Consider the following 27,411-nt stretch of genomic DNA (forward strand, 5'->3'; position numbering starts at 1 on the left):
ATCCTCAAGATAAAACACCTCCACTTCAATTAGCACATCTATGCTATGTATCTTTTTAAAACTCTTGCTCAAAAATCATTTGATCTCTAAACTGAAAACATTAATTTTTCCCTGATTAAGAGTTCTAAGCTTTATAAAACAATGAACATTAGGGAAAAACAAACATCCCAATTTTACTCCTCAAAACTAAATCTAAAAAGGAATATATTTGTATCTATACTGCATCACATTAAGTTGTGCTGTCTTGATTAAAGCATTCATACCCTTCAAAAAGGTAAAGGAAAACGTGAAGAACCTCTTACACTACCAAGTTATTTCTAAAGTTTCAAATGCACAATAGGGAAGGAAGTCAAATGTAGTTTGTTACCTTAGTAACAGCAAGAATACAATTTCCTAATGAATATTTGATACAATGGCAAATTGGAGACCACTTTAAAACTAAAACGCAGTTTAGCTGAAAAAATGAGCTGCTGCTTTTTTTTTTAAGAAAGGTCTTTTTGCCAATTGTTTGTAGAGAACATCAGTAATCTGGTCCCACAGACCAGAAGACAAATAAATGAAGGAGAAAATTCTAATACTTCACAAAAAGGTAGTCACTGTTCTTTAAAAATAAGAATATTATGCTGCTTCCAATTATTACTAGGAAACTAATTAGGAAAAGAATTGGGATAGCAAGCTCAACTGCACATTTAAAACCAGCACGACCATTTCAGCTTACTAGCTTTTCCACAAAACCAGCAGTATTCCCATAGCATGACAAATATCCCTCAAATTGTATAAACAAAACTTAATTTCAAAATTCTTAAACAGAAAACATGCAATTGAAATATTAGTGATGGAGGAGGGGAAAAAGGCACAGATCTGCACATTGTAGCACCATTATAATCATTGAATTGTCCAGCTCCACATATTCTGTGCTGCCATTACACCCATCTGTAATAATAGGCGTGCAGCCTTCAACCTTCAACAATGCAAATTTCAACTATTTCTAGACAGCTGAAAACATTAAAGAATCCATTTTTAACTTTGGTTGCTTACATTCAGCTATAATTCAAATAGCTAAATTCCTAAATAAATCAACCTGACCACACAGGCACCTGTTGAAGAAGTCGAAGGATAGTGTTGTTCTGCAAGTGAGGCACATAGTGCTGAAGTTCAGGTTCTTTTTCTGACTGATCTCGAACCCAATTGAGAACCTGAAAAACAAAGTTAAGGATGCCAGGTCAACCCAGTTAAACAACTAACAATGTTACGCACTCAGCAATGATACAAACAGAAAGCTGCTAAAAAAAAACTCCTCACAATAAAGAACTAATTTAAAAAAACAATTACTCATTACAGTCATTTATTGAAATGACCATCAATAAGAATGCCTAAACAGATGATGCTAAATGTATGGAGGGGACTGGCAGTTATGGCAATATGGTTTGACCATCTGCTAATTAACCTCCAGTTTTACTTTAGCACATTGAAAATATCACTGCTCTCTGGGACCAAGAGCAAGATATTAAAATGTGCTGCCAAATAGAGGAACAAATTGTATTATTAAAATAGGCTGCCCACCCTCATCATGGGTAAAGCCCTCTCCACCACTGAGTACATCCACATGGGAGAACTGTGGCAGGAAAGCTGCGGTCATCAGGATTCCCATCACCCAGATCGCGCTCTTTACTCGCTGTCTCCATCAGAATGAAGATACAGGAGCCTCAAGAGTCACCCCACCAAGTTCAGGAACAGTTATTATCCCTCAGCCATCAGGGCTGTTGAACCAAAGGGAATAAGTTCACTTGCCCCATCACTGTCTTTTGCACATTGTTCATTTGTGCATCTTATTGGGTATGGCCTTTCATTGATTCTATTATGGTTTTTGTATTTACTGTGAATGCCCACAGTAGATGGTGTATACCGTGAAATAACCGTTGTAAATTGTGTAATATCCAAGCTTCAAAGTACATATACAGTGGCATGCAGAAGTCTGGGCACCCCAGTCAAAATTTCTGTTACTGTGAATAGCTAAGCAAGTAAAAGATGAATGATTTCCAAAAGGCATAAAGTTAAAGATGACACATTCTTTAATATTTTAAACAAGAAAACTTTTTTTTAAATTTCTTTCACTATCTTTTACAGTTTCAAAATAACAAAAAAGGAAAAGGGCCCGACGCAGAAGTTTGGGCACCTTGCATGGCCCCTTTGACAAGTAGCACAGCTTGTAAACGCTTTTTGTAGCCAGCTAAGTCTTTCAATTCTTGTTTGGGGGATTTTCGCCCATTCTTCCTTGCAAAAGGCTTCTAGTTCTGTGAGATTGTTGGGCCGTCTTGCACACACTGCTCTTTTTGACGTCTATCCACAGATCCTCGATGATGCTTAGGTCAGGGGACTGTGAGGGTCATGGCAAAACCTTCAGCTTGCGCCTCTTGAGGTAGTCCATTGCGGACTTTGAGGTGTGTTTAGGTTCATTATCCTGTTGTAGAAGCCATCTTCTTTTCATCTTCGGCTTTTTTACAGACGGTGTGATGTTTGTTTCCAGAATTTGCTGGTACAGTCGGCCCTCATCCACATGTGCAAATTCAACCAACCGCGAATCGAGAAAACCCGGAAGTGCTCTTCCAGCACTTGTTGTTCGAGCATGTACAGACTTTTTTTTCCTGTCATTATTCCCTAAACAATGCAGTATAACAACTATTTAACATAGCATTTACATTGTATTAGGTATTATAAGTAATCTAGAGATGATTTAAAGTATACGGGAGGATATGCGTAGGTTATTGTGGATCGGGATCGAAAATAAACGCAAGTTCTCTTACTAAGTAAGTCGAAACAGGTACATCCGGTACTATTTAGTGTTAGTTAGTCAAACGTTTGTCTTAGTATATAGTATATATTTTACCTTTCTATGTATATAATTCACTTAAGAAACGTACATTTCAGCGCTGGGCTCGGGAACTAAAGTTCCCGAGTTCGATCCAGTGACAGAGCACTCCCGAGCGCACCCTCCATCCGTGCCGGGTTGATGTGGAGGATCAAAAACCCAAAACCCAAAAATTAAACCATTGCACTGCTTAGCAATAATTGTAGCTTTCATCGGGGCAGGGCCTTTCTCACCTTATCCTTTAAAATTGTTCCGATCATTGACCGACTGTAGCCTAACGCTATTCCAATGACCGATGGCGTTTCACCTCTTTCCGATCGCTTTATTATTTCCACTTTACTTTCAATCATGATTATTTTCATCATCAGAAACTCTGCAGATTCAGAACTCCGCCGCCGAGTCCTAATGTCCACCGCACTAAGACAGGATAAATAAGGTCTGGGGTTCCACTGGGTCCTAAGGTCCACCGTATTGAGACAGGTTGAATAAGGGACTTGAGCATCAGCGTTTTTTTTGGTATCAGCGAGGGGTCCCGGAACCAATACCTCCCGGATAAGGAGGGCCGACTTATTTGATTGAATTCATTCTTCTCTCTTACCAGTAAATGTTCCCCGTTCTATTAAATGTTCTATTCAAAAGGTTCAAAGGAACATCTAAACAAGCCTGATGCATTTTGGAAAACAAGTCTGATGAAGTTAAAATAGAACTTTTTGGCCACAATGAGCAAAGGTATGTTTGGAGAAAAAAGGGTGCAGAATTTCATGAAAAGAACCCCTCTCCAACTGTTAAGCACGGGGGTGGATCGATCATGCTTTGGGCTTGTATTGCAGCCAGTGGCACAGGGAATATCTCACTGGTAGAGGGAAGAATTAATTCTGAAAGCAAACATCACACCATCTGTAAAAAAGCCAAAGATGAAAAGAGGATGGCTTCTACAACAGGATAATGAACCTAAACACACCTCAAAATCCACAATGGACTACCTGAAAAGGCACAAGCTGAAGGTTTTGCCATGGCCCTCACAGTCCCCCAACCTAAACATCATCGAGAATCTGTGGATAAACCTCAAAAGAGTAGTGCATGCAGGACGGCCCAAGAATCTCACAGAACTAGAAGCCTTCTGCAAGGAAGAATGGGCGAAAATCCCCCAAACATGAATTGAAAGACTCTTAGCTGGCTGCAAAAAGCATTTCCAAGCTGTGATACTTGTCAAAGGGAGTGTTACTAAGTACTGCCAATGAGGGTGCCCGAACTTTTGCTTCAGGTCCTTTTCCTTTGATGTTATTTTGAAACCGTAAAAGATGGAAATAAAAAAGTTTTCTTGCTTAAAATATTAAAGAAATGTGTCATCTTTTAATGTTATGCCTTTTGGAAATCAGTTCATCTTTTACTCGCTTAGCTATTCACAGTAACAGAAAATTTGACCTGGGGTGCCCAAACTTTTGCATGCCACTATATATACACTTTGATAATAAATTTACTATGAACTTTATCTTAATTTTACACACAATTATTTTATATCCTTTTAAACCTCTGCTTTAACATCATTTGATCTCTGTAATGAAACATTAATTGACCTAAAATGCACAGCTTTTCTATTTAGATTCCTAGGATTTCCAAAACCTTTGACATCAGGAAAACTTTCTGATTTCACTTCCAATAAACCTGAGACAGCTCACATTGTTTGCCCCTTGTCTTGGTTCTTCTGAGGGAATAATGTTTGTAGCTATACCATTGTTTTCATCTAACTACACTCTCAATCAAAGTATCCATTACTTCCAAATGGTTGGAATAACATTTATTAGGAATAGCACAACTTGGGGGAATACCTCTTATACCTTAAACAATTTTTTCCCCCCGAAAGTTCGAATGCGCAAGAGGGAAATCAGGTGTTATTTATTATTTTTTATTACCTTAATAACTCGCCCACAAAGTTTGAGCGGGTGAAATTCCATTTCTAACCAGTTGTAGACATCCTTCACCTCAGGTGCTGCATATTGCATCACATTGAATCGCACCTTATATTTGTTTAAAAAAAAGATCAAAAAGAATTGAACTTTTAAACACGCTTTTCAAAAAGACATGACAAGCAGCATCAAAACACATTTACGAAAAGAAAAACTACACAAGCTTGAATGGGATCTTGTGTCCTGGTTTTAACGATCGAACACCAGATCAAGTAAAGACCAACTTCATTTTGAAGACCGAAGAAATTCAATGAAAGCAAATACTTAATCTAATTGTAATTATTGCATAAAATCTCATTAGTCATCTAATAGAAATGTCAAGCTCCAAGACTTAATTGATGCTTACAGAATAACTGTTTGAATATTAAATATTAATAACTTAATTTGCTTTCATGAAGCTGAAAGATTATGTGCAGCAGAAATAATGATAGTTGTTAAAGAGTCAGATTTTCACTTGTGATTTTTTTTACGCGACAGATAAAGATTTTTTAAATGCAATACGATTTAATTTTTGAAAATAAATTAAGGAGGCCAATTATTAAATGGCTAACTACTGGATCAATCATCTCTTCATTTGGAATTTAATGCAACTGTATTAGTAACCTTCACAAAATTCTACAGCTTCCTTCTGTCAGAGGTGACTGGCAATCGTGGCTATTGGTGAACAAGCCACGTTACCATTAACCTTCAATTCTTATTCTGGCACACAAGAAATACCATGAGTCTCAACAAGATTGAGAACAAGGCAATGAAATGTGCTTACTACTATAGATTACAGGAAATGCTGCAATTACTCTGCATATTAGCGTGTGATGAAAGAAGCAAATGTTTCTGCCATTCTTGAATGGCATTTTTCATGAGGCCAAGTGGCTAGCTCGACACTGAACCCGGCGCAGATGGAAAGCGTGCTCGGGGGTGGCCCGACCTGGATTCGAACTCGGGAACCTTCGCTCCCGAGTCCGGCGCTGATCTCACCGCACCACCAGCCAGCCGTTTATATTGATGAAACTGCATGAAGTTTTAAGATTCCAAAGAGAAAAAACAGAAGTCTCTGAAGGATCCCAAAAGATTGATTACAACAGAGGTTCAATGTAAAAAAAAATACAAAGGTGGCAATGGGATTCAAAATTAAATGGTGTTGGCCTTCACTTTTCACATTCATGTTCTCCTCAATGCAACTAGTGATTCTGTTGATTCACAAGCTGGGCAGTTGGCTAGTTGGCCATCATGTACGCAATCACTGAACACTGAAATAACACAAACAGGCATTGTAATAAACCAGAAATAACAAATTTAAATGCAAGCATAAGTCAGAGGATTTTAAACTACTAAAGAAAAATAGTGAAGAGCTGGAAAAAAACCTAGTTAGCGAATACCCATTAGGAAGGGCAAATGGCTGTCTTTATGCCCACATGACTTAACATACGCCAAACAAGCAATCCTTGATCTCTGTCCCACCTTTCAAGAATAAATAATAAAAATAGGAAAATTGGTCCCCTCTTTAATAGAATGACCAATAAAAAAAACTAACCATATCATTAATTAAACTCTGCCGTGTTGGAGGTGCCTGCAATCCCAAGAGTGTAGCTAGTCGTCGGTGCTTTTCAACAATAATACCATCCATGTCTAGCAGCCGGGCAATGTCTGTTCTTTCAGGGGTAATAGGAATTGATAAAGTAGCCAAAAGTACTCTAGTGGACATCCTGTAAACATAATAAAAGCAATGAATAAATTGAGAAATGCCTTCATATTACAATACAAAATTTGAATTTTTTAGAATCACATCATGATGAGACTTTCATTTGGAAAATTACAAATCTGATACACTGGGAAACTCCAACAGAAAACGCTCTGCAGACACATGCTGCTACTAACCTAGACAGTTATAGCATTTACTTCATGTAGTAATACTGTGCTCTGTATTCAAAGAAATAATCTTCATTCAAAAATAGCAAATTGATAAAGGCCATTAAAATGTTACTGCAAGCAAAACAGTGCTTTCAAATTGCAATCTCTCTACCTTTAATTAGGAACTGTTGTTAATATAACAACAACAGAGCTTCTAACTGGTACCCATTTACCTAATGGAACTTAAAAATTAGGTCAAACGTGAAAAAGTTTAGAAATAATGTTAAACAAGAGCACACTGATAATTCACTTCTCCGATTCGCTTCTGTTCATTGAAATTGTTAGAAATATCCACTGAAATGTTTTGAATGGGAGCAAAACAATTCTAGCATAGGTTTATGCACATTAAAGATGCGAGGCTAATGCAAGGCTCCTCAAATATTAGGTAGCAAATTTAATTTTCCATCTCCATTGCTGTGAACACACTTTGAAGGAAAGTGTCTGCAAAGGTAAGATCCTCCGCAACTATCATCTTGACAAATCTGGATTCACTTGTATTTATCTTGTCTCTTCACCCAAGAAAAGTACCTTCTAAGAGTCCTAGAGACTGATAACCTGGTAAAAATTGCAAGTGTGAACCAATATCACGTCACCGTGATGTAAGATATTGGCATACCAATTACACCATAACACATCTTTTTATTGTTGCAGTGTTCCACTGGATCTCTATGATGTCTTCTCACCAAATGATTGCAGACTAAAGAAAGCAACTCTTTCATCAACACAAATATTTTTGCACCTCTGCATCTCCTCTGCTGAAAGATTCTTCCTCATCTCTCTGGACAAATGGTACAGTCGGTGAAGAGTAGATGCATGAAATAGAGCATTTCCCGACTTCCAGAATACTGTGGAAACTTTGTTATAGTAGTTTGCCATCAACTGCGGCTTAGGAGGCTTCTTAGACAAGGAGAACAATCCATGAATGTCTTCAACCGCTTTGAAAGCTTCCTATAAAATAAACACACTTTAGAGAATCTTCAAATTGAATTTCCAAATAATTAAGGTGAACAAAACCCAATAGCTATTTAGTCAGCAGTTAAACTATACTTTCAACATGGAAGGAAATCTAAGCTTTTACCTTGCTTGCAAATAATCAGAAGATGGAGTGGGAAATTATATTAAAAACAAAGGCAAAAAATATGCTGACGGGGTTCAGAACAGCTACAGATTTGTAGAGTATCTATGGAGGTACTGACTATTATTGGAACAAGCAGGGATGGCAGAGGTAATAGATGAGGTGAAAACTGTTAAGACAGGATGCACCAACAACCACAAGCAAATCTATTAAACCTATAGAATGAAATTTAATTGACCCAAATCTCTGTAAATGCTTATCAGGAAGTAGCAGCATGAAACTACTGAAGACAAATCAAACCTATATGAATCTCTGAGTAACAGGGAAAGGTTGGTAAAGAAAATGCAATGTTATCAAAATGAATTTGAAGTGTTTAACAAAATACTGCCTAAAAACCAAAGCTGAAATTGATGTAATAGTCAGCACTGCAATGAAATGTGCTTATGTTAAGTGCAAATGTTTGACTTCTGAAACAGACAACACTATACAGAACTTCCAAATCCTTTAAAAGGATACACATTGCTCTTCTTTTCAAGTAAGATGTGGTATAAACATCGATCTTCCTGGATTATCAGCTGTGGCCAAACTGCAACCACTGTCATTTAAAAGACTGAATTCAAACTCCATTTCAGAGACTCACACGTAAGACTGGCTGACATTCATGAGAACTCTGACCAATATTACTTAATTACCTTGATCAATGTTACTTGATTACCTTGTTAAGCTTATTGTGTACAGATTACATCTCTACATTACACTCAGGCCCTGCTCGACACTGAGGGAGCATTCCTCGAAGGTGGAGCACTATGTAAATCTGCACTTTGCAGGGTTATTATAACAGTACATAAATGGACATGTGTGCCAGATTTTTAAAAAAATTAAACCCCAGATATATATTATGTTATGTATACACCGTAATTTGTGGAGTAACAAACATATAAATAGGCCTAACGTGTACATCAGTGGAGCAGCAACATATCGCAACAGCAGTGAAGGGAAGCGGATGGTGATTACATCTTAGAGAAGGGACCCGGCTACAGGTCCTCCTCCAACTTTGGCTTCTTCTTCAAGTAGGCATTTGGACTTCTGAAACAGACAACACTATACAGAACTTCCAAATCCTTTAAAAGGATATACATTATTCTTCCTTTCAAGATAATCAAGATCACAAAGCTTATCAAGATTTGACTGCCTTTTCTCACGTTTCCTCTCATACAGCACTTCTCAGTAGCTCCAGTGTATCTCCCCCCCCCCCCTTTGCCTTAAAATTGCTTCGTTCCCAGTCAGGGTCATTATTGATGGTCCGTGATTTGTGTGATCGTGGTGATGCTAGTGTTGAGGAATTCTGTGGCGAGGTTTCTTGGTGGTGTTTCCTCCTCTTCATCCATGTCCACAGATTCACCCAAGAAGCGGGTGAAGGACAAACCAAGGTAGAACATACAAGGTTAATGGTAAGGCACTGAGGAGTGCAGTAGAACAGAGGGATCTGGGAATACAGATACAAAATTCCCTAAAAGTATCGTCACAGGTAGATAGGGTCGTAAAGAGAGCTTTTGGTACATCGGCCTTTATTAATCAAAGTATTGAGTATAAGAGCTGGAATGTTATGATGAGGTTGTATAAGGCATTGGTGAGGCCGAATCTGGAGTATTGTGTTCAGTTTTGGTCACCAAATTGCAGGAAGGATATAAATAAGGTTCAAAGAGTGCAGAGAAGGTTTACAAGGATGTTGCTGGGACTTGAGAAACTCAGTTACAGAGAAAGGTTGAATAGGTTGGGACTTTATTCCCTGGAGGTAGAAGAATGAAGGGAGATTTGATAGAGGTACATAAAATTATGATGGGTACAGATACAGTGAATGCAAGCAGGCTTTTTCCACTGAGGCAAGGGGAGAAAAAAAACCAGACAACATGGGTTAAGGGTGAGGGGGGAAAAGTTTAAAGGGAACATTAGGGGGGGGCTTCTTCACACAGAGAGTGGTAGGAGTATGGAATGAGCTGCCAGACGAGGTGGTAAATGCGGGTTCTTTTTTAACATTTAAGAATAAATTGGACAGATACATACATGGATGGGAGGTGTATAGAGGGATATGCTCCGTGTGCAGGTCAGTGGGACTAGGCAGAAAATGGTTCGGCACAGCCAAGAAGGGCCAAAAGTCCTGTTTCTGTGCTGTAGTTTTTCTATGGTTTCTATGCGCTGCTCTGCCAATTCTCAAAGCTCTTCGTTATCAAGGCTCTCATCATAAAAATGCAGTAACTCTTCAACACTGCCATCATTAATATCCTTTAATCCTGCTTCACTGACCAGTTCAACAGTGGTTTTGGTTGACTGGTTCAACCTGAAATCCTGGGATATCATTCTACGCTTCTGGCCATTACTTCACCCACAATCTGTTCACGCAGTTTGAAGTTAATTCATCCCAGGCTGCTCTAATATTGTCTACAGCTTTCATGATGTTCTAGTTTTTCAAAATTGCCTGATGAACTGTTGATCTTGACCATTAGTTTCCTCTACAAGTTGCTTGAATGTGCGACAAAGATAGTAGGCTTTAAAATTCAATATTACCCTACGATCCACTGGTTGAATTTATGAAGGTGGTGTTAGGTGGATGGTAAATCACTTCTATAGGAATGTAGGTCCAAAGCATGTCAAGATTCTCAGGGTGGACTGGGGCATTATCAAGCACCTTTAGGTTCAAGGTCATGCTCCTCAGAATGCTGCTTCACTCATGGATAAAAATATGAAACAAACCAATTTTGGAAAACATCAACCATCACCCAGGCTTTCTTGTTTGATTTTCAATTACTGGTAGACTTGATTAAAATGCCTTTCATTGCTCAGTGTTTCAGAGTGACACACAATCATAAGCTTTAATTTTCTTCACCTGCCTAGGAAGTGACACTAGTTGTATTATGAAATTCCACAATAGTGTCCCCCAAGAGTCAGATCTGGCCCCCAACCTGGTTCAATCTGTACCTCAGTGACCTCCCTGAAAACAAATCTACTAAATTTGGATACACTAATGACTGGGTCATAGCCTTCCAGTTGAACAATGTCAAATTCATTGAAAAAAATTTACTCAAGATATAACTCCCTATCCAACTACTTCTCAAGATGATACCTAAATATGAATGTCAAGACAGTAACTTCCATATTTCATCTAGACAACTGACTAGCCAAAGTTAAACTTAATATCAAACCACATGACAGCTACCCAACAATCCACACCCAAAGTACTAAGGAGTCACAGTAGATCACACTCTCTCATATAAAGACCCACCTTCAAAATGTTGCAAAGAAACTAAAATTCAGAATGACCATGATCAGGAAGATAGCAAAGCCAAATGGGGTACCAACCAGTCAGTCCTATGAACATCCAGCCTAGTACTACGTTTCTCAGTTACCAAACATTGTGCACCCACCTGGGAGAGAAGAGCTCACACAAACATTATCAATACACAGCTCCATACTTCTATGAGAATAATTTCAGGAAGCCTAAATCAACACTTGTCCAATGGCTCTCAACAATGAGCGAAATAGCATCCCAGAGATCTGTAGAAGAGCTTCAACAAAATTCTACAAGCATATTCAAAATATGCCCAACAACTCATCAAAAATGTTCCTCCACAATTTCCCAACTTAAATCCCAAAAACCTTTCTACAACTTGAAAGATCTCGACTTCTATGACAAACACACTGAATAGTGCAATACTGGCATGCCAACATGCTTCATCAGAGACGCACATGCTACGGAGGTTAATGCGCTGTGTAAACCTATAAAAACAACCTCTGCTGGCAGTGAATGTCAGCAACACATCATCTTCTTGAATATGATTAAAGATGCTTCTTGCTTTTTCCATTATTATCAGCTGGCTTAGGGGCATGTTTCATTGCGTTTGGTCATCCACCATACATTTAGTCTACTTTCCATTTTTTTCAAGCTAAGGCTACTTGAATGAGTCACCTTCATTGATAACTTTGAGATTATTGCAGAACCTTTTATCTTCTCTGCATTTTTAAAATAATTGTTCTGATCACTGATGTAGCCAATTTCAGAGGCACTAACGTCAACCTGCTGCTCACCAGCTTCCAAATGCTGTGTCACTTGCAGTTTCACATCCATGCTAATGCTGTTCCTAGACATCTTAGATGTACTACCCACACTGGAAGTTGAAGGCAATTTTCCAGACATTATGGGTGAAAAAAAGCTGAATAATTTAGTGAGGGAGCAAGAATGTTTACATATGCAGAGCAGAAAATGTGAACTAATATGAGATTGGCTGTGAGTGGCTCAGAATGTATGTAAAGCACTCTCATTGGCTGAATGAATGCTTACTGTAATGGTGGCCACGAGAAGTTTTAAGTTATTTAGAATAAATGTGTCATTTTTTTTAAATTTTGGTAAAGACTTGAATAACCACATTGTAACAAATCAACACTATGCGGGGTCTGAGTGTATAACCAATGAAGTATTTTAGATTTAAAAAATAGCATGTACATCACCCTTGATTACACTGTGTGATCCCAATGGTTTCCCCAAAATTATGCATAAAATAACCAAGTTTTACAAGTTACTATGTACACTTGCCCTAAAGAGGGAGATGGTTAACTTAACTCTATATCCAACACTGTTAGCAAAGGGCAACCATACCAGTTAAACTTGCAGTGCTTACACAAAATAAAATACAACATATTGCTAAGATACAAGATGGAAGACAAAAGTACACTAAATGCCAATCTAGATCAATGCGAAGGTACAAAATTTTAAAAGGAAATATTTATCACTGTACATCAGGAAGGATTGCAAGTGCTTAAAGTCTAGAATTTTCTGTGCAGCTGCGTGTTCATTCTGTAAAGTCTCACGAGTGACAGACCAAAATGGGGAATGTTTACATTTCACTTAATATTAGTGGTATTACACAGTGCAGGCACAGTACTATTACAGACACAGGTCCTTTGGCTCATCCAGTCCATGCCTAGTCCCATTGATCTGCACCTACACTACATCCCTCCATACTCCTCACATCCATGTACGTATCCAAACTTTCTTTAAATGTTGCAATCGACCTGCACCCACCTGCTTGTTTCACATTCACACAACTTTCCATGAAGTATCTCCTGAATGATCCTGAGTATATTCAACTCCCAAGTTAAGAGGACAGAAAGGAAGTTCTGTGGCTGTAAAAGAGATACCAGATACTAGGATCCATGACGGATCAGCTGGGTGTAAAATATTCTTAAGGGGGAGGGGGCACAACCAGAGGTCATGGTGCATATTGGCACCAATGACATAGGCAGAAAAGGAGAAGAGGTCCTACACAGTGAGTATATAGAGTTGGGAAAGAGCCAGATTTACTGATGCCACTTGGGAGTTCAAACTAGTTTTGCAGGGTTCTGGGAACTGGAGCCCCAGGTCTGTAAGGGAAGGATCAGACCAGAGGTAGATGTCAGAGAAGGTAATGAAAGGCAAAAAACGAAATAACAGGTACGATAGGTCAGATAGTTTGAAGTGTGTATATTTTAATGCTCGGCGTATTACGGGTAAGGGCAATGAAATTAAGAGCATGGAACTACGATGTTGTAACCATTACTGAAACTTGGTTGAGAGAGGGGCAAGAATGGGTGATTGATGTACCAGGTTTTCAAAGTTTTAGTAAAGGTAGGAGGTGGAGTTGCACCACTAATTTGGGACAATACCACAGCTGCACTCAGAAGAGACGTAATGAAGGCATCAGACATTGAGTCCATTTGGGTGGAACTCCGGAACAGGAATCAGGACACTGACTGGATTGTACTACAGACCTCCGAGCCACAGAGCCATTAAAGGAACACCTATGTAATCAAACTAAGGATATGTGTAAAAATAGTAGGGTTGTTGTCATGGGGGATTTTAACCTCCCTAACTAATATAAACTCTGTTTCTGTGTGTAAGGGGTTTAGATGGGGCTGAATTTGTTAAGTGTATCCAGGAAGGTTTCTTAAATCAGTATGTGGACAGTCCAATGAGAGGAGAAGCCATACTGGATCTGGTGCTGAGTAATGACACTGTCCAGGTGCCTGACCTTTCAGTGGGTGAACAGTGAGGGAACAGTGGCCACAGCACCTTAACTTTCAAGACAGCTGCAGGTAAGCACATGAATGGCCCTTATGGGAGAATTTTAAATTGGAGTTGGGTAAATTATGGGAGCATTAGGCAGGAACTAAGCAGCATTAATTGGGAACACCTTTTTCTCTATCAAGTCCACATCAGACATGTGGAGGATGCTTAAAGATTAATTATACAGAGTCCTGCTAGAAGGAAGGATGGGGATGGAAAGATAAGAGAACCTTGGATGTCCAGAGGGGTAATGAATTTGGCCAATAAAAGAAAATGCGTGTAAAGCTTCGGAAGTTAGGATCAAACGAAGTACACAAGTATAAAGAAGCCAGAAAAGAACTAAACAAGGGAATTAGGAAAGCCAGGAGGGGCCATGAAGAGAGCTTATCAAATAGGATTAAAATGAATCCCAAAGCATTCTATATGTACGTCAAGAAGTAAAAGGATAACTATGGAGGGTAGGACCACTCACGGATTGGGGGCGGGGGGGGGGGAAGAGATGGACATTTACTTGGAATCAGAGAACGTGAGTGAGGTACTTACTTCATGACTGCTTTGCTTCAGTATTTACCAAGGAAAAGGATACGAAGGACTAGGAGATCAGTGCTGAGGGTATACAGAGCCTATAAGAAGTATTTACACCCCGTAGAAGTATTCATCCTTTATTGTTTTTAAAACATTAAATCACAGTGGATTTAATTAGGCTTTTTTGACACTAATCAACAGAAAAGATCCTTTCGTGTCAAAGTGAAAATAAATTTCTACAAATTGATTTAAATTTATTATAATTAGTCATAGTCATACTTTATTGATCCCGGGGGAAAATTGGTTTTCATTACAGTTGCACCATAAATAATAAATAGTAATAGAACCATAAATAGTTAAATAGTAATATGTAAATTATGCCAGTAAGTTATGAAATGTCCAGGACCAGCCTATTGGCTCAGGGTGTCTGACCCTCCAAGGGAGGAGTTGTAAAGTTTGATGGCCACAGGCAGGAATGACTTCCTATGATGCTCTGTGCTGCATCTTGGAGGAATGAGTCTCTGGCTGAATGTACTCCTGTGGCCACCCAGTACATTATGTAGTGGATGGGAGACATTGACCAAGATGGCACGCAACTTAGACAGCATCCTCTTTTCAGACACCACCGTGACAGTGTCCAGTTCCATCCCCACAACATCACTGGCCTTACGAATAAGTTTGTTGATTCTATTTGTGTCCGCTACCCGGAGCCTGCTGCCCCAGCACACAACAGCAAACATGATAGCACCGGCCACCACAGACTCGTAGAACATCTTCAGCATCGTCTGGCAGATGTTAAAGGACCTCAGTCTCCTCAGGAAATAGAGACGGCTCTGACCCTTCTTGTAGACAGCCTCAGTGTTCTTTGACCAGTCCAATTTATTGTCAATTCGTATCCCCAGGTATTTGTAAATCCTCCACCATGTCCACACTGACCCCCTGGATGGAAACAGGGGTCACCGGTACCTTAGTTCTCCTCAGGTCTAGCACCAGCTCCTTAGCCTTTTTCACATTAAGGTGCAGATAATTCTGCTCCCACCATGTGACAAAGTTTCCTACCGTAGCCCTGTACTCAGCCTCATCTCCCTTGCTGATGCATCCAACTATGGCAGAGTCATCAGAAAACTTCTGAAGATGACAAGACTCTGTGCAATAGTTGAAGTCCAAGGTGTAAATGGTGAAGAGAAAGGGAGACAAGACAGTCCCAGTGCTGCTGATCACTCTGTCGGACACACAGTGTTGCAAGCACACGTACTGTGATCTGCCAGTCAGGTAATCAAGAATCCATGATACCAGGGAAGCATCCACCTGCATCACTGTCAGCTTCTCCCCCAGCAGAGCAAGGCGGATGGTGTTGAACGTACTGGAGAGGTCAAAAAACATGACCCTCACAGTGCTCACTGGCTTGTCCAGGTGGGCGTAGACACGGTTCAGCAGGTAGACGATGGCATCCTCAATTAATAAACAAAAACTCACTGATTGCGTAATTAGTCACCCACTTCAAGTTAGTATTTAGATGAACCTTTTGGCTGCAATTACAGCCTCAAGTCTGCGTCAGCTTTGCACATCTGGACAATGAAATCTTTCCCCATTCTTCTTTATAAAACTGCTCAAGCTGTCAGACTGCATGGGCATCGTAAGTTAACAGCCCTTTTCAAGTCCAGCCACAAGTTCTCAATTGGATTGAGGTCTGGACTGACTTGGCCATTCCAGGACATTAACTTTGTGGTTTTTAAGTCATTACCGTGCACCATTGGCTTTACACTTGGGGTCATTGTCTTGCTGGGAAGCAAATCTTCTCCCAAATAACAGTTCTCTAGCAGACTGTATCAGGTTTTCCTCCAGGATTTCTCTGTATTTTGCTGCATTCATTTTATCTCTACCTTCACAAGCCTCCTAGGACCTGCTGCAGTGAAGCATCCCTACGGCATGATGCAGCCACCACCATGCTTCACTGTAGGGATGGTGCGTTTTTGATGATGTGCAGTGTTTGGCTTACACCAAGTCTGATGGCCAAAAAGCTCAATTTTTATTTCATCAGACCATAGAACTTCTTCCGGCTGACTTCGGAGTCTCCCACATCCCTTCCGGAAAACTCTAGCCAAGATTTTGAGGGTTTTTCTCCCCCCCAACAGCGGCTTTCTCTGTCACTCTCCAATAAAGCTGCGAATAGTGAAGTACCCAGGCAACAGCTTTTGTATGCACAGTCACTCCCATCTCAGGCACTGAAGCTTGTAACTCCAGTTGTCATTGGTCTCTTGGTGACCTCCCTAACTAGTCCCCTTCTTCACTCAGTTTTTGAGGATGACCTCCAGAAAAAAAGATTTACAGCTGTGCCATATTCTTTCCATTTCTTGATGATTGAGCTCAAGGAATATGGAAATTCCTTGGAAATTTTCCTGTATCCATCTCCTGACTTGTGTTTTTCAATAAACTTTTCGCAGAGTTGCTTGGAGTGTTCTCGTCTTTTTGGTGCCAGGATACTGACTCACCAACAGTTGAACCTTCCAGATACAGGTGTATTTTTACTACAATCAATTAAAACACCTTGACTGCACAGCTCTCCAAAAAACAGATCTACATTTAACTAATCACATGACTTCTAAGACCAATTCTCTGCACCAGTGATTTAGTGTGTCACATTAAAGGGGTGAATATTTATCCAATCAATTACTTTGTGTCTTATATTTGTAATTAATTTAGAACATTTTGCATAGATCTGTTTTCACTTTGACAGGTGTCTTCTGTTAATCAGTGTCAAAAAAAGCAAATTAAATACACTGTGGCTTAAGGCTGTAAAACAATAAATCATGAAAACTTCCAAAAGGTGTGAATACTTTTTATAGGCACTGTAAATACATTAGGGCATATGGCATTCGAGGAGGAAGAGTTTAGCTTTCTAATTAATAGTGAATATGTCCCTAGGGCCTGATGGGATTTACCTCAGGTTACTGAAGGGAGCAAGAGACAAGATTGCTGGGTCCTTGATCAGTATCTTTGTGTCCTCTCTCGCCATGGGTGAGGTCCAGGAGAACAGGCTAATGGCTAATGTTGTTCCCTTCTTAAACAGAGGCATAAGGGAAAAATTATGGTTAATATAGACCGGTGAGTCTCAAGTCAGTTGTCGGGAAATTAATGGAGAATATTCTTAGGTATACAATATACGAGCATTGGCCTAATGAGGGAGAGCCAGCACAGCTTTGAGTGTGGCAGGTTATGCCTTACCAACTTAATTGAGTTTTTTCACCAGGTGACGAAAGAGATCGATGAGGGTAGGGCAGTGCATGTTGTCTACTTGGATTTTAGTAGCATTTGACCAAGTCCCTCATGAGAAGCTAATCCAGAATGTTAAGATGCATGGGGTCCATGGGGAATTGTATGTTTTGATTCAGTATTGGCTTGCGCATAGAAGACAGCGGTTGAAGGGACAACGGAGCTGGAGGTCTGTAATTAGTGAAGGGATCTGTGCTAGGACCTCTGCTGTTTGCGACCTGGATAAAAATGTAGTTGTGGGTTAGTAAATATGCAGATGATACCAAGATTGGTGGAATTATGGATAGTGCATAGCAGTGGTCCCCAGCCACCAGTACCGGGCCGCGAGGAAACTATATGATTTGGCGATATGAAATGACATGAGTCAGCTGCACCTTTCCTCATTCCGTCAAGCACTGTTGAAGTTGAACACCGCCCCCCCCCCCCCCCCCAAGTCTGCAAGCATATTGTCAATATTAAACCATTCCACAGTGCAAAAAAAAGGGTTGGGGACCCCTGGTGTAGAGAATACAGCACAATATCGATCAGTTGCAGATATGGGCTGAGAAATGGCAGATGAGGAGTTTAACCCAGATAAATATGAGGTGCTACTCCTTGGCAGGACAAACGTAAACCGACAGTACACTGATAAGGGCAAGTCACAGTGGTCAGGTCTCCTGGCATTAAGCCTGCCTCTGTGACTCAGAAGGAAAGAGGGAAGAAAAGGTACACTGTGGTGATAAGGGATTCCTTAGTTAGGACAACAGACAGGAGGTTCTGTGGGAGAGAATGAGATTCCCGGATGGAATACTGCCTCCTGGCTACCAGGGTCAGGGATATCTCAGATGCAGTGTGTTGTTTTCTTAAGTGGGAAGGTGAACAGCCAGAAGTAGTGATCCATGTAGGTATCAACAACATAGGTAGGACGAGGAACAAGGTTCTGCATAGGACGTTAGGTGCTAATTTAAAGGGCAGGGCCTCCAGGATCTTCTCAGGAATGTTACCCATGCCACATGCTAGTGAAACCAGAACTCCTAAGATTATACAGTTTAATATATGGCTAAAGAGTTGGTGTAGGAGGGAGGGCACAAGATTTCTGGTTCATTGGGCTCTCTTCCAGAGAAGATGGACCTGTACACAAGGGACCAGTTTGCACCTGAACTGGTGGGGGCCTAAACTATGGGAAGGTTTGTTAATGCTCCATGGTGGGATTTAAAGTAGAGTTTCACGGGCTGGGAGTGAGACTACCAGAACTGTTAGTGGAGAGGTTCTGTAGGCAGATATTGATAAGGCCTCAGACAAAAACTCTTCTCAGGCTTCCTGCAGCATGCACCAATTATAATTGACATTTAATAGGCATCCGTTAGTCTCATGAGACCATGGATTTGCGCCTTGGAAGGTTTCCAGGGCACGGGCCTGGGCAAGGTTGTATGGAAGACCGGCAGTTGCCCATGCAGCAAGTCTCCCCTCTCCACGCCACCGATGTTGTCCAAGGGAAGGGCATTAGGACCCATACAGCTTGGCACCGGTGTCGTCGCAGAGCAATGTGTGGTTAAGTGCCTTGCTCAAGGACACAACACGCTGCCTCAGCCAAGGCTCAAATTAGCGACCTTCAGATCACTAGACGAATGCCTTAACCATTTGGCCACCGACATTATAACATTGGTTATAATCAGTACCTGTACCCAGCTGGAAGCCCGAGAATAGTTTCTTCATCATATACACCGGGAACGCACTAAATCCTTATTCACCTCAGACGAAATATCCCTTATGAACTAGTGACCTTAATATGATCGGATTCACCCTGAAGTTTGAGAAGGAGAAGCTAAAGTCAGATGTAATCAGTATCACAATGGAGTAAAGGGAAATACAGAGGCATGAAAGAGGACTGGGCCAGAATTGATTGAAAAAGAACAAAGGCAGGGATGATGAGAGCAGCAACGGCTGGAATTTCTGGAAGCAACTCAGAAGGCACAGGATATATACATCCTAAAGAACAAGTAGTGTTCTAAAGGCAAGATGACACAACCATGGCAAACAAAAGTCAAAGCCAACATAAAAGCCAAAGAAAGGGCATATAATAGAGCAAAAATTAGTGGGAAATTGGGGGATTGGGGAATTTCTAAAAAAAACAGAAGACAACTAAAAAAAGTCACTGAAGTTAAGGTGGAATACGAACATAACCTAGCCAATAATAGCAGACAAATTGAATAAGTATTTTGCATCGGTCTTCACTGTAGAAGACACTGGTGGAAGTTCCAGGTGTCAGCGGTCATGAAGTGTGTGGTTACCATAACTATAGAGAAGTTTCTTGGGAAATTGAAAGGTCTGATGATAGATAAGTCACCTGGACCAGATGGCATATACTACAGGGTTGAACGAGGTAGCTAAAAAGATCGTGGAGGCATTAATGATCTTTCAAGAATCACTAGATTCTGGAATGGTTCCAGACGACTGGAAAATTGCAAATGTTACTCCACTCTTTAAGAAAGGAGAGAGGCAGGAGGAAATGAAACTATAGGCCAGCTAGTCTGTCCTCAGTGGTTGGGAAGAATGTTGAATTTGATTATCAAGGATGACGTCTCAGGGTACTCTGAGGCACATAATAGCCCATAGTCAGCATGGTTTCCTCAAGGGAAAATCTTCCCCAACAAATCTGTTGGAATTCTTTGAAGAAATAACAAGCAGGATAATAAGATAGATGGAGGGGCATGTAGTTTTGAGGAAGTAGAGAGGCTACAGAACTTGGGTTGATACTGATTGGGAGAATGAGCAAAGTAGTGACAGATGGAATACGGTTTCAGAAAGTGTGTAGTTCTGTACTTTGATAGAAGAAAAGATTGACCATTTTCTAAATAGAGAGAAAATACAAAATACTGAGGCGCAAAAGGACTTGGGAGCCCTTGTGCAGGATTCCCGAAAGGTTAATTTGCAAGTTGACTCTGTGGTGAGGAAGGCAAATACAATGTTTGCATTCATTTTGAGAGGACTAGAATATAAAAGCAAGGATATAATGTTGAGACTTTATAAAGCATGAGGGAGGCTTCACTAGGAGCATTGTGAGCAGGTTTGGGCCTCTATCTTAGACAAGATGTGCTGAAACTGGAGAGGGCTTGAAGGAGACTCATGATAATGATCCCAGGATTCAGTGGCTTGTCATATGAAGAGAGTTCGATGGTTCTGGGCCTGTATTCACTAGAATTCAGAAAGAAGAGGGGGTAAACTCAATGAAACCTATTGAATGGTAAACGGCCATGATAGAGTGGATGTGGAGAGGATATTTCCTATGGTAGGAGAGTCTAAGACCAGAGGGGACAGCCTCAGAATAGAAGGGCGTTCTTTTAGAATGGAAATGAGAAGGAATTTCTTTGGACGAAGAGTGGGGAATCTGTGGAATTCTCTGCTACAGCCAACTGTGGAGGCCAATTCTTTATGTATACTTAAGGCAGACATTGAAGGATTCTTGACTGGTCAGGGAATGAAGCGATACGGGAAGAAGGCAAGAGATTAGGGTTGAGAAGAAATCTGGATCCAGCACAGCAAATTTGATTAGCCAAATGGCTCAGTTCTACTACTATATCTTATGGTCTTATCCTTTAAAGTGTTGCGGAACAGAGAGATCTTGGGATTCAAGTTCATAGCTTCTTGAAAGTGGCAACACGTGTCGATATGGTGGTTAAGTTGGCTTTAGGAATGCTTGCTTTTATTAGTCGAGGCATTGAGTTCAAAAGTCAGGCGGTTGTGTTGCAACTTTATAAAACTCTGGTGAGGCCGCATGTGGTGTATTGCATGCAGTTCTGGTCACCCCACTGTAGGAAGGATGTTGATGCTTTAGAAAAGATGCAAAAAAGGTTTGTCAGGATGATGCCTGGTTTAGAGGGCATGTGCTATCACAAGAGCCTGGATAAACTTGGACTGTTTTCTATGGAGTGTCGGAGGCTGAGGGGAGATCTGATAGAGGTTTACAAGATTATGAGGGGCAAAGATAGAGTGGACAGAATATCTGTTTCCCAGGGTTGAAATGTAATACCAGAGGGCATGCATTGAAGGTCAGAAGGGATAGGTTCAAAGGGGATGTGAGGGGCAAGTTTTATTATTCAGACAGTCAGGGATGCTTGGAATGCACTGTACGGTATGGTGGTAGAGGCAAATACATTAAGAGACTTTTAAGAGATGTCTGGATAGATACATGGATAAGGAAGATGGAGGGATATAGACATGGTGTAGGTAGGAGGGATTAGTGTTTGCAGGTTTTTGATTTGCCTTTCAACTAGTTTAGCTCAACATTATGGGCCAAATAGCCTGTTCTTTTTTCCTGTGTTTAAAATGCCCCCTTCAGGTACTCCTTACCCTTAATCTATGGCCTCAACTTCCATTCTCACCCAACCTCAGTGAAAAAGCCTGCTTACATTAGCCCCATCTATAATCCTCAGTTGCATACATCTCTATCAAATCTCCCCTCATTCTCCCATGCTCCAGGGAAAAGTAAATGCTATCCTATTCAACCTTTTCCTACAATTCAGGCCCTCAAATCCCAGCAACATCCTTGTAAATTTTCACTGTACTCTTTCAATCTTTCTAAATGGAAAGACTGAAAGAATACATTGAAAATCTTTTGTATCTTTCCTATAGGGAGGTGACCAAAAATGCACACAATATAACCTCCCAACTTCTGTACTTAATACACTGACTGACGAAGGCATCCTGCCAAGAGCTTTCTTTACAGCCCCCATCTACTTATAATGCCACTTTGATCTATATTCCCAGATTCCTTTGTGTACTGCGAATTCACCATGAGTGGTGAATCTGTGGAATTTGTTGTCACAGGCAGCCGTGGAGGCCAAATCTTTATCTTTCTTTCTTTTTCAATCTTTTTATTAGTTTCATAAAATATAAATGTAACATAATAATAGTACAATGTTATTGCGAATACATTGTTATACTTAACATGAGTAATTATAGAACCAAATAGTACTTAATTGACAAAACTCCCAATCATATAGGATACCAATGAATAATGCAGAACAAAAAAAATCTGGACAAAAATCGTGAAAAAAGAAAAAAAAATTTTTAAAACCCTCAAAACAAAACTAATCTAAACAGAATTAATCAACTAAACTAAAAAAAAAGACCTGGGCTGTTTTACCATCGTAAAAAATGGGAGAAAAGAACCTTAGTGTCGACGATCCCGTTCCTCTCAACCAACACTACAGAGGAGTAAAGTAAGTTTGGAAATGGCCAAATTACATCATATGAAAAAATCTTTATGTATATTTAATGCCAAGGTCGATAGATTTTTGGTTGGTCAGGGCATGAAGGGATACTGGGAGAACCTATATCGTATGGCCACAATATTAAAAAGGATATTTTAGTTTAGAACTACATTTCACTCCGATCGTCATACATCCAATATGAATAAAATTTCATAAAGTTTGTTACCTGCCAGAGTTCCATACTAATTGCACTATCTAGTTGTACAAGTCGTGTCTCCAGATGCATGGACTGACTTTCAGGATTATTAAGATTGATTGCTGTGCTTTGGTTATGGTGACGCTGGATCTGTCCCAAGTGCATACGCAAGTTGTCACATAACTTGCGGAATTCTGCCTTACGAGTATACTGCAGGCAGAACTTGAATGCTATCAAAAGAGGCAAATTGTTACTTTAGTAAAATTAACATACACATTAAAAGATTACATCTCCAAATGATAACAACTATTCCGAGCTTATTCCTGTGCACTTAACATTTGTGGATTATGTCAAGGAATTAAAATTCCAGGGAGTCAGCTTAAACAACAAAGATAATGAACTGGTGAGAACAAGATTCAAAGATTTTTAATCACTGGTCTCATTTCATAGATTTTAACAATACAGTGGCAACATTTTACTTTTGGTATTAAAGTTCTTCTCTTAGAAAGGAAGAGACATCAAAAGTTAAAGCTAGTTAGAGGATAGGGATATTTCAGGAGTTTGTTTTGGAATAGATTCTGTTCCTCGAGTATTTCAATGAATTTGAAATGGGGAGTGGGAGGAATAGGAAGAAAAGCTTACAAGACCTGAATCTATTCCTTATATTTTCTGCGAATCTCTGGAGTGAGGAAAGAACAAGAAATACGTTATCAAATATAGTGTTTAAATACAATATTTAATCAAAGGGGCTGAAGAGGGCAGCTAGAAATAGAGACTTAACCAGTAGCTCAAGGATATGTTGAGGAGATATTGACATGCCTGTGCATGTCAAACAAAGTGTATTTTGATTCAGAGAAGAAACACCTAATTCTCTCTATGGCTATATTAAAGAAGTTTATAGTCAGAACAAGTTGGAGAGTTGGGAAAAACACAGGATACATTCACCAAGAAAACTACCTTGTTGAGCAATATCATGATAAAGACGCTCCACTTTTGAATTGTTACGTAACAGATCCAAACACTGTCTGTAGGACTCCCAAAGAAATTTGACCCAAGGGGTTAACAAAAGGCGATCTGTGCGATCCTGGGTGTCCTCTCCACTAACTGCACTCAACAGCACACTGAAAAGATAAACAAATATTCTATGTAAATACATTAAATGGTTCAATGGTTTAAGCTATTGAAAAGTTACTAATGAAGCAATTTCCATTTGGTGGAACAAAACAACATAATGGCTTCAGAAACAGAATGTTTTTATTGTTTAAATCTACTCATGTGGACTTGCATAAAGGAAACACAAGCACTTCCAAGTCATTTAAAAGGAACACACTTTTTTTTAAAAATAGTAATGCTGCAAAGCACTAAGAACTCTTGCACAGCAGTTAAATGCAATAGTACTACCAAACAAATTTCAATATTTTGTGAATACTTGTGATTGTGATCTGCTTCCCATCAAAGCATGATATCACCAAGTTATCAATGCAGAACTCTACCTGAGAACTTTGTAATTGTTTGAAATATTTGTGCAGCAATCACAAAGATAGTTATCAATTACAAACAGGAGAAAACCTGCAGATGCTGGAAATCCAAGCAACACACAAAATGATGGAGGAATTCAGCAGGCTAGGTGGCATCTATGGAAAAAAAAAAGAGTACAGTGGATATTTTGGGCCGAGGCCCCTCAAAGGGCCTCAGCCCGAAACGTCAAGCATACTCTTTTCCATAGACGCTGCCTGGCCTGCTGAGTTCCTTCAGCACTTTGCGTGTGGTACAAAGAGTTATAGTTATTTCATCTCGCTACCAATTCAAATTACAGTGGATTCCGGTTAACTGGGCCCTCAGTTTACACATCCTTGTTTATGCAACTGAACAATAATGCCACAGTGGAAATGGTTGCAAATTTTTTGAGGAATTAGTCCATGTTTACAAGATCTGTGTTCAGCAACACTACAAAAGACTCATACATGGTGAACTATCACATGTATGAATTATTTTACACTGCAAATAACTTGTGTCCAATCCTTAAATTTTGCTTACCTTTCTGGCGTTTGAATATTGTCCAAGTCCTCAATATCAAGTACCATTTGTTGAGATTCCCCTTTGGCAGCTTCAGTTTTATCCTCAGCTAATTTTAGGTAAGCCCTAACCACATCTTCCAAAGATTTGATATTCACCTGTAAAAATCAAATGAAACAGGCAATATTATTGAATGTTCTAATGGAGGAGCAAAACCTAGATCACAAAATAGTCAATCAGAATACATATTCATGTTTGGATTACTATATCCACAGAATGGTTCCTGGACAGAAGTACATTATATTAACATTTCATTTAAACATCCTCTAAATCTGCTTTCACCGCATATGGCACAAACATTTCAGCACATTAATTTATGAAATTTCTTTTTCATACACATTCTTGACTTTCAAATCTTGCTAATCCTTTACTGCTAAGATTCTGGAGCTCTCTCCCTAAATGGAACCATCAATTTGGCTCTGTACCAACTCAACAGCTATTCAGGATAAGTGCAAAAATAACTTTAACATTAACTCCTGATCTCAGAGAAAGTTTTAAACCACTATGGTTAAATACTAGTCCTAGGTGTTTGGCATTTCTCTATCAATACAAGCAGCTAGAAAAAACACAAACACCCATATCAATGCCAGATCTGCCTTATTAGAACTGATTATTTGAAACCATTAAGCACCCTCACCAACCACACGCCCTCTTCTCATTACTACCATCAGGGAGGAGGTACTAGAGCTTGAAGATCCACTCTCAACATTTCAGGAACAGCTCTTCCCTTCTGCCATCAGATTTCTGAATGTTCCATTAATACTACTACCTTGACATTCCTCTTTTGCAACATTTACTTTTTATTGCAACTTATAATTTGTCTTGCAGTGTACTACTGTCACAATACTAATTCAATGTTTATAAAAACATAGAAAACCTACAACACAATATAGGCCCTTCAGCCCACAAAGCTGAGCCGAACATGTCCTTACCTGAGAAACTACCTAGGGTAACCCATAGCCCTCCATTTTTATGAGCTCTATGTACCAGTCCAGGAGTCTCTAAAAAGACCCTATCGTATCTGCCTCCACTACCATCACCAGCAACCCATTCCACGCACTCACCACTCTCCGCATAAAAAACTTACCCCTGATATCTGCTCTGTACCTACTTCCAAGCACCCTTAAAACTGTGCCCTCTTGTGCTAACCATTTCAGCCCTGGGAAAAAGCCTCTGACTATCCACACGATCAATGCCTTTTATCATCTTATACACCTCTATCAGGTCACCTCTCATCCTCCGTCACCCCAAGGAAAAAAGATCGCGTTCTCATAAGGCATGCTCCTCAATCCAGGCAATATCCTTGTGGTATGTGATAATAAAATCTGATTCTGATTCAGAGGACACAGCTTCAGAATAAAGGGACATCCTTTAGTTTTATTTAGATGAGGAGGAAAGCCAGAGGTGGTGAATCTACAGAATTCATTACCACAGGGGTCTGCTGAGCTCAAGTTATTGGGTGTGTAAGGCAGAAATTAATAGATTCATGACTGGTCAAGGGTTTAAGGGTTACAGGGAGGAAGGTGAATGGAGTTAGAAACTAAGCAGCCATAACTGAATGGCTGAGAAGAAAAGATGGGCTAAATGGCTTAAAACCCCCTTATATCTTGTAGTCCTACAAAAAGTTTGTAGAAATAAAATATGCAACAAGTGGAACAATCATTGACAAGCATAGTTAGACAATCCATACTCCTGAATACAACTAAGCATGAAAAATTTGTCTGAAATTCATTCTGCTGACTTCCAAAATACAAAGAACATTAGATGTTTCTGTTAATGATCCTTAATACTGACGAGCTTAATATTCATGCAAGTTATTCTGGAAATGTAGCATACCTGCTGGCAGATATTCTTGTACTGATACAATCCTTCTTTTGCGAGGTGGCTCTTCCGAAGATCCACACACAACTCCAGGTATTTGAGCATAATAGGCTCATGAATTTTCTGCCATGTTCGATGTTTTTTACTCTTAATGACATCATACAACACATCAAGAGCAGGTTGCTTCTTGCCAACCTCCAAGAATTCTGCAATTTAGAGGCAAAGATTTGATTAGGAGGCAGTGATCACAATATGATAGAATTCACCCTGCAGTTGAGAGGGTGAAGATAGAAGCTTGATATCAGTATTAGTGGAGTAAGGGAAATTACAGAGGCACAAGTGAAGAAATGGCCAAAGTTGATTAGAAAAGGACACAAGCAGGATGATGGCAGAACAGCAATGGCTGGAATTT

General features: G+C 39.8%; 1 protein-coding gene and 1 non-coding gene across 3 annotated transcripts in view; both read right to left on the bottom strand.

The window, feature by feature from the left end:
* Positions 1-27,411, bottom strand: part of eif3s10 (eukaryotic translation initiation factor 3, subunit 10 (theta)) — a 66,477-nt gene that overhangs the window by 31,394 nt on the left and 7,672 nt on the right. For both annotated transcript variants that reach the window (XM_072239635.1, XM_072239634.1), the window contains exons 2-9: positions 27,015-27,205; positions 25,140-25,276; positions 24,060-24,223; positions 23,133-23,332; positions 7,484-7,692; positions 6,368-6,539; positions 4,783-4,887; positions 1,098-1,196 (exon numbers count right to left, since the gene is read on the bottom strand). In XM_072239635.1, the coding sequence (XP_072095736.1) occupies positions 1,098-1,196; positions 4,783-4,887; positions 6,368-6,539; positions 7,484-7,692; positions 23,133-23,332; positions 24,060-24,223; positions 25,140-25,276; positions 27,015-27,205 (1,277 nt within the window). The remainder of the gene's footprint in view (positions 1-1,097; positions 1,197-4,782; positions 4,888-6,367; positions 6,540-7,483; positions 7,693-23,132; positions 23,333-24,059; positions 24,224-25,139; positions 25,277-27,014; positions 27,206-27,411) is intronic.
* Positions 1,390-1,520, bottom strand: LOC140186032 (small nucleolar RNA SNORA19). Its single transcript, XR_011882765.1, has one exon. It is a non-coding gene; the product is annotated as a small nucleolar RNA SNORA19 (small nucleolar RNA).

This window comes from Mobula birostris, chromosome 21 (genome assembly GCF_030028105.1).
Source record: "Mobula birostris isolate sMobBir1 chromosome 21, sMobBir1.hap1, whole genome shotgun sequence".
Classification (NCBI taxonomy): Eukaryota; Metazoa; Chordata; class Chondrichthyes; order Myliobatiformes; family Myliobatidae; genus Mobula; species Mobula birostris.